Raw genomic sequence first — 7586 nt, 5'->3', positions numbered from 1 at the left:
GGTTGATTGCATGTGGTGTGCCATGCTCGATGGCTGTTGGTGTGCTGAGTTCGAGCTGGCTTTGGGGCCACTCGGATGGAGGGGGGAGGCCATCACTCCTCTCGAGGTCGGAATACCGGACGGACGGACGCCGCCAAGGCATCCACTTCTCTCTCTCTCTCTTTGTTGTTTGTCATGGCACTATAATTTGAAATACATTCACACACACACACCACATGTCGCACTCAACGACCAGGTCTGACTTCTTTTTCTTCGCCAACAACGTGAAACAAGAGCCTCCCGCCACCGAAGGCGAGGTGGAATGTCAGTTCTGTGGCTTTGAACGTTCAGAAGCTCGACTGTGGTGTTGTTCGTGCTGCAACTCTCGGTTTTGCATCACGTGCAGAGATGCAAAAACTGCCAAGTGCATCAACTGCTCATTCAGCCTCTTGCCAAGTGTGCAATTGCATGATATCCGAGGAAGATGACGGCCTTGTCGTGCGGAAGCGTGAGCTGCGCGGAAGATGCCCAGGATTGGGGACGAAACCCGTCTATCTGTGATACTGTCGCCGGGAGCTGTTGAGCCTTCGACGCAATAATAACCAATAGTAAGTATGTTTTGATCTTCGCCAAAATACGACATTAGCCCCTGGATCTTCATCCACAGACACATGATGCACTTTGTGCAGTACTCTTTGCACCCCGGTGGATATGCATGGAAAACATGAGTCTTGAGCAACTCTTCTGTGGGCTTACATTTGCTGCAAACGTCGATGGTGTCCCCATGCATGCTGTTGAACAATTGCAGCCATGTTTCATCCTTGTTGTTGATCCTCTTGCTACACATGTCACAATGACGGTAGGTCCCGTCGTTCTAGCCTGCTTGGGCCTTGTTGCTTGATTTTGAATAAATTCATTTAAGGCGACGAATACGGAGCAGGTGCAGTCACTATCAAGATGTTGAACATTCCTGTGATCACAGCTCCTCCCCGTCCTCGTCCTCGTCCTTGTCCTCGTCCTCGTCCTCGTCCTCATCCTCGTCCTCGTCCTCGTCCTCGCCCTCCTCTTCAGCATCTTCGTTTTTGAGATCATGGCTGTCAGTGGTCCCATCAGCCTGCTCTTTCCTCAGCACAAACTGGCAGTAGCCATCACACCAAGAGAACTGCAGCAACACGCGAAGCTTGTCTTTTGGCCCAACCACTTTCTTGCGCTTGTCCTGTTGAAGGAATTAAATCGGGGTTGGCCGAGCGCAACGCCAGAATGCTATCAGGGTAGGAGCGTACATTGTCCCAGTAGCAGATAAAGGCCTCCTGAAACATTTCCCTGTAGTTGACCTCTTCCACCTCGACCTTGGCTTCTATTTCCTCGGCGGTTTGGCCCTTGGCGGCTGCGTTCTCACGAAACTTGTTGAGGGCATAATCGGAGCTAAGACGGCTATGGCGCCACACCACGTCCACTCGATGTAGCGACCTGTCCACACCCTGGAGCCAGAAATAGCCGCTCATGCTTCTATCCACATAATACTTGCCCTCACCTGCCCCACAATGAGTTAACGTGATAATTAGGTACCTCGTGGAGGGAGGCGTACCTCTCTTGGTGATCTCTACATAGGCCCAATCCTGCTGCGGTCTCCACATGTCCCCGTTTTCCCCCACATACTGGATGACATAGCGGCCAGCAAAGTCCTCCTCAGCCAGCGGCTCCACTTGCAGCGCATCACCTTCCCAGGAGAGCTCTCGGTTGCACCAATTCTCCTCCTCCTCCTCCTCCGGCTGACGAGGACACGACGCGTCCTTGTAAGGTTCACTCAAAACCCAACGCAGCACGAACTCTTGGTATTACCTCTACGTCCGAGCTTCCTTCGGGGGCGAGGCCGGAGTCATCTTCAGGTCTATCCGGTTCTTCAGTACCAAACCGGTGGCAGTGAAATCGACTGAAGTTTTGCTGCTCTACAGCGAGGTTCTCTTCTTCTTTGAGTCTTTTTTTTTCCCTCAACTTTTCCACATCTGGCACCTGCCACCAGACGTGAGTACGGAGAGAAGAGGAGCCAAGGTATTATCCATGCACATACCTCAATTTGCTTACGCTTCTGAGGCTCTGCGCGGGTTCTGGTGCGGCCCATGGTGCTTGCTCTCTGGCCCTGAGAGATGCGATCGAGTTGTTAAATCATTTACATTCAGAGCCTCTGAGTTGGGAAATATTCACAAGCGGTGGAAAAATATTCACTGAAACAGGCCACCTCAACCACAAATGCATTTTTATTGGATACATAATTCTGTCAAGCGCTAAGGCCCAAAAAGGGGAAGAGATCCACGCCAAGGGCAAACTCAGCGAGTTTTCGTTCTTGCGTTTAAGTTTGCACTGGTTCAAGGAATGTGTGACTAGCAACCAACCATGGGAAAAAAATTTAAATAAAGTGCAGCCTTGTGCCCCATTATTAGCCCATTGGTTGTCCTTATTGGCTACTTTTGAGGCACAAAAAAATCGAAAAACTCCTTTCAGTTCTTTATTGTCATGATGCTGCACCCCACCACTGCTCTCCTTCTTGCCCTCTCCATGGCTGTCTTCCTCATCACCTCAGCCTCTGCAGACAAAGACAACAACCATGAGCCTATCCAGCACAAGTTCCACAACTGGATGACAACCCACAACAAGTCCTACATCAACCCAGAGTTGGCCCACCAGTGGAACATGTGGCACAAGAATTACCACTTCATCAAGGAGCACAACTGCCAGAACCACAGCTACAGCCTGGGCATGAACCAGTTTGGCAACCTCACCTTCAACAACTACAAGGCACTCTACACCACCACAATGCCACCATTTAACACTTCTGACTATGACATCCACAATGCCACCTCCTCCAGCCTCATCCATCAGGACATCAACTGGAGGGCCTATAACTGTGTACAGAGAGTCAAGAACCAGGGTACACCTCCCCAAAGAAAGCCCAATTTGCACTGCCAATCTTATGTAGCTCCATTTTCAAGGTTCATGCAGCTTGGTACCTGGAGGTGTTGAGGCACCATCACCAACAGGCTATGTATTCACCACCATTGGCCCTGTTGAAAGCACCTGCCTCAAGCATGATTGCTATCTTGCTGACCTTTCTGAGCAGCATCTTGTTGACTGTGGTGGCTGGGGCTGCAGCAGCAGTTGGATGCACAACATGTTTGAATACCTCAGACAAAGTGGGGGCAGTACATTCCAGAGCAAGTATCCCTACACAGCAACGGTCAGTACCTGTCAGGCTGCAAGCAAAAGGAAGGTTGCACAGGTTCTTGTACAAGATGATACAGCAAGGTGACAAGAATGATCTCATGAACACACTTTCCATGGTCAGACCCATCACCATCACCTACAATGCTGGGACTCAAGCCCACACTTACTACCAAAGCAGTGTTCTTGACATGCCCAACTGTGGAAATCAGCCCACCCATGCAGTGCTCCTTGTCAGCTACAGTACTGAGTACTGGTATGTGGCAAAAACATGTGTGGCATTGCAGATTGGGCCTCCTATCCCATCATCATTTAAGGGACGCTAGCCTGTTCTTATTTTCACGCCAAAAAGTAACAATGTTTGCCAGTTCTTTTTAATGCTATTGTACATGTGTGGCTTCAAGATTAACATTGCTTCCTGCTCACTGATGAAACGCCATCTCCAGAGGTGGTCCTCTACTTGCCTCCACACACACTATCACCTTCTGGACAGACATAGAACTGTATCAACATTCATGCTGGCACACCATCTGCCTTTCCTTAGGGTTATCCCAGAGCAGTTGTGCAGAGATGGATGTAGGGGGATCATGAAATACACGCAAGAGGAAGATGTCTTGCGTTGTGGTCAAAAGCGATGATCACGACAGCCTCAGGTTGCACACAATTATCAAAAGTCAAGTGTTATTTCTGAGAAATAGAGCATCCCTAGGAGGATCTTCCCCCACCTTTCGCCAAGGTCAGCAAACTGCTGGGGTTCAAGATGGCATCGTCAAGCCAACCACGTGGCAGCTTCCCTTCGTGTTGCATAGAGTAGAGAGTGGCACCTACATAAGCAAATTCATATGTGAGCTTCATGGGTTGCATGTTGATCATGTGGGATTCTGGGATGGCCATGAGGAGAACGGCGACCATGGCGGCGGGGAAGCCAACATCAACCAGGTAGCACTTCTTCTCTTCAAGAGGGGCGTTGGTGCTCAGTTCAGTGACAAGTTCATCATCAGTAATGGCTATGATGAAGAACCCAGCCACACTAACCAGGAGCCACAAGTTATAGCCACTGTTGCACATCAGACTGCAGTTCTTGTTGACTTCATAGTGGATGTCCCACCAATCCTCCTGGGTGAAGCGCTCACTGTTGATGAGGCGCTCCACGTGACTGCCGCGGAGTCCGATGGCCTCCATCTGCTCAAACATGATGGTCTCCTCATTGGTGGGCTGCACAGGCCAGCCTGGAATCCTCCAACCCTGGGAACCACAAGACGCCAATGGCGTTTGATCTCCAGTTGTGTTGGTGGTGGCAGTAGCAGATCTTCATCCAATGTTTCAAGTGACTTGCACTTGGGCAACTGCATTGTTATTGTTGTTGGATGTTGTTGTTGGAGGTTGTTGTTTGATGGACACCAAAGCAGCGGCCTATTTATGTAAAAAAAAAGTACCCATGTGAGATCATATAAAACCAAAGGTTTTGTTAATTATTTATGGAATGCTTCCACTCCAAGAGAATGTGTTGTACTAAGTTCCTATCATCCAAGTCTCTTGGTTCAGGGTGCGTCTCTCAGGATTGCGATCACAGCGTTTTGCTTTTTGTACGCTCTCTCATATACAACGCCATTGTCATCGTCAACAACACCATGAAGAGGGAACGCAAAGGAGCGGACAAGGAGGAGAAGCACAAGACAGGAGACACCGCTGTAGCCCCACCCGGGTCTAAGAAGACCAAACAGAACAAGAGACCACTCTACAAGATCCTTGAAAATGGTCGTGTCACAGATTCCCTTTGATGTCGACTTTGTCCAGGTAGCAGATGGTGATGACGATGAGGAGAAGAAGAAGAAGAAGGAGTGCACATGTGATTCAGAAAGCGAAGACGAAGAGGACAGTAGTGACGTCGAGTACGAGTGCTGCTGTGGAGCCAATGACCAGGAAGAAGAACCATGGGATTACAATGTGTGTGGTCCTCATGAGTTGGATTGGTCAAAACTGACAGAAAGGGACAAGAAACAGCTTGAGGACGGCGTCATGCAACTCATTGGGTACTACTTTGAGAAGGACCTCAACCCCGAGTTCAGTCGGTACACGGGCGAGAGCATCGTTTTGGAGTGCGATATGCCAGAGCAAGAGAAAGAGCATTGACAAGGCGGAGAAGGAAAAGAAACACATTGACGGGACAATAGCTGATCGCGTGGGATTGGTAAAGTTCATGTCATTCGAGAACGGGGAGCAATCAGAACTCCCCGACTTTAAGGGGACCATCGAGACGCGTGCATGGGCTGCGAGGTTTTGATTCCCCATCAAAACCTGGCAAACAATAAATCACTCTACTGCTGGGAAAGTTCATTCAAGAAGGAAATAATCGCGCCCATTCATCACCGTCAGCATCCCCTGACATTAACAGTTCAAACGGATCTTGATGTCCAGTGTCGAGGCTTTCGGTCGTCGTCGTCGTCGTCGTCGTCGACTCGGGGAAGTACAGTTCGGCAGGCGCCCATCCACCAAGTGCGATCCTGCAGAGGCAGAAGTTTCTGTAGTTGGTCGTGTTGGACAGGTTGCACCGGCGGCAGGTGATGTACCCGCAGCGCGAGCAATGGAGCGGCTCCTCGTCGACGTCGAGCTCGGTGTGGCAACAAGAACACGTAGACGTGACTCGAGGAGGAGAAGGAGGAGGAGGAGAATGAGGAGAATGAGGAGGAATAGGCGGAGGATGGGTCTGCTCTTGTTGTTGTTGTTGTTGTTGTTGTTGTTGTTGTTGTTGTTGTTGTTGTTGTTGTTGTTGTTGTTGTTGTTGTTGTTGTTGTTGTTGTTGTTGTTGTTGTAATTCGGAAGTCGGGAGCTGCTGCTGCTGCTGCGCCTGCGTCCGCTGTTCTCTCAGACGGGTACGGAGATCGTCGAGTTGCCCGAAGAGGATCTCTCTCCACCTCCCTTGGACGGCGGTCAAGTCCTCGACGTCGTGGAGTAGCTGTCTGATCGGTTCCGTGCCGACGGCCTGGTGATGCCGCCTGTCGCTCTCCATCGTCTGACTTAGGCTGGCGCTCTTGCTGGCGAGGAACCTGGAGAGAGCAGCACTCTTCTCGGCGAGGAACTGGGAGAGTAGCGTCTGTAATTTCTCCACTTCGGGCACGGTCGAGTAGGCGCCTCGCTCCGCCCTCCGGACGATCTCGGCTAGCGGCCCCTGGGTCATCTCGTTGCGCCTGGCGAGGATCTGGGCAGGTTGCACAAAGGCGTCGTTTGTTCTTCCCTGGGCCTCGTCGAGAAGTCCTGTCCAGGTCGAAGGATCGGCCTTGTTGAATCCGTTGGTCGGATCGACGACGCCGCCGACGAGGACGCCCATCATATTCCCCGTGTCGCGGCCGAAGATGTTCCTGTTGGTGTTGACCCCGTCGATCATGTCCCGTGCCGTAACCACTGCACGGTGTTGGTGCAACTCGTGATGGCGAGCAAGCTGCTTCTCGCGGAGTTGGAGGAGGTATTGCGTCGAGTCTTGGACGCACTTGCTTATCTCCTCCAGGTCGTTGAGTAAGCTGTCGAAGAAAGTAGGTTGGCTGGCCGTCGGTAGAGGCGGCTGGTCGACGTGCATGGGATCGACAGGCGGCTGTTGTTCCTCCCGCTCGCGCTGTTCCTTCTCTCCCTGTTGCCTCTGGGATGAGACTCACGCCCGTTGTTCCCAAGTCGAAGCCGATGGGCAACCAACCTACGCCGGTGGCCGATGAACCCCAGCCAAGAAGAGAGAGGCTCAAGTACGAGAAATCCAAACGACCACGGCAGCTGGGGCCACTTTGACCATGGAACGAGCTTCGTGCCCTATCGATGCCTTCAATCGATCGTCGTCATGGAGGACTGCACGGACGCCGAGAGGGACGGAGGTCTGGTCGTGTGGGATAAGTCCCACCGTGCCCACGACGGCTACTTCCGGGTCAAGGGCATAGAGTGCAAGGACAACTGGTATCGTTTCCCACACGAGGCTGGCGACAAGAACAAGCCACAGCCCGAACTCAAACAGATGGAGGAGGATGGCCGTCCCTATCTCTCCCCCGGCGATCCCGACTACGGCTCCGAGAGGCCCGTGCCCACGCCCAGGGCCTTGATCGGCGCAGAGGCGGGCGATGTCATCGTCTGGTTCAGCGACACTGCGCATCAGAACCAACCACTCCGAGTGGACGGCAAGAATCGGATCGTGGCGTACGTGTCGATGGCGCCCAGGCAGTATCTGCTGCCACGTGAGCTGGGTCCGCGCGTGCGCGCATTCCACGACAGGGCCACGTCGAGTCATTGGGCGGCGTGCGGGTTCAAGCGCAACGCTGTGCCCAGAACCTACACCACGGAAGCGCACAACCTGTTCAAGGAGCGCTACAAGGCCCACTTGGCAAGCCTTCCGCAGGTGGAGCTGACCG

General features: G+C 52.2%; 5 protein-coding genes and 1 pseudogene across 5 annotated transcripts in view; 3 read left to right on the top strand and 3 right to left on the bottom strand.

Annotated features, from left to right (window-relative positions):
- Nucleotides 1-955: 955 nt before the first annotated feature.
- ACA1_090430 (uncharacterized protein) lies at nucleotides 956-1616 on the bottom strand (the record flags this gene model as incomplete). Its single annotated transcript, XM_004338709.1, has 3 exons — nucleotides 956-1195; nucleotides 1263-1513; nucleotides 1568-1616. 3 exons carry the CDS (start codon nucleotides 1614-1616, stop codon nucleotides 956-958), a joined length of 540 nt encoding a protein of 179 aa, XP_004338757.1.
- Nucleotides 1617-2496: 880 nt separating this feature from the next.
- On the top strand, nucleotides 2497-3000 carry ACA1_090420 (cathepsin propeptide inhibitor domain (i29) protein; the record flags this gene model as incomplete). Its single annotated transcript, XM_004338708.1, has 1 exon — nucleotides 2497-3000. One exon carries the CDS (start codon nucleotides 2497-2499, stop codon nucleotides 2998-3000), a length of 504 nt encoding a protein of 167 aa, XP_004338756.1.
- Nucleotides 3001-3903: 903 nt separating this feature from the next.
- Nucleotides 3904-4380, bottom strand: ACA1_090410 (uncharacterized protein; the record flags this gene model as incomplete). Its single annotated transcript, XM_004338707.1, has 1 exon — nucleotides 3904-4380. The coding sequence occupies one exon, from the start codon at nucleotides 4378-4380 to the stop codon at nucleotides 3904-3906; it is 477 nt and encodes a 158-aa protein (XP_004338755.1).
- Nucleotides 4381-4829: 449 nt separating this feature from the next.
- Nucleotides 4830-5482, top strand: ACA1_090400 (uncharacterized protein; the record flags this gene model as incomplete). The annotated part of the gene is made up of 3 exons (XM_004338706.1): nucleotides 4830-4959; nucleotides 5003-5270; nucleotides 5299-5482. 3 exons carry the CDS (start codon nucleotides 4830-4832, stop codon nucleotides 5480-5482), a joined length of 582 nt encoding a protein of 193 aa, XP_004338754.1.
- A 581-nt stretch (nucleotides 5483-6063) lies between these two features.
- Nucleotides 6064-6583, bottom strand: ACA1_090390 (annotated as a pseudogene).
- A 441-nt stretch (nucleotides 6584-7024) lies between these two features.
- Nucleotides 7025-7586, top strand: part of ACA1_090380 (uncharacterized protein) — a gene marked incomplete at both ends in the record, with an annotated part of 752 nt that continues 190 nt past the window's right edge. Inside the window, one exon of the mRNA XM_004338705.1 lies at nucleotides 7025-7573. Within this exon, the coding sequence (XP_004338753.1) occupies nucleotides 7025-7573 (549 nt within the window). The remainder of the gene's footprint in view (nucleotides 7574-7586) is intronic.

The sequence above is a fragment of the Acanthamoeba castellanii genome (assembly GCF_000313135.1).
Source record: "Acanthamoeba castellanii str. Neff unplaced genomic scaffold scf7180000084639, whole genome shotgun sequence".
In the NCBI taxonomy this organism is placed as follows: Eukaryota; Discosea; order Longamoebia; family Acanthamoebidae; genus Acanthamoeba; species Acanthamoeba castellanii.
The sequence above is the reverse complement of the archived record's forward strand: the minus strand, read 5'-3'. Positions and strand labels throughout refer to the sequence as shown.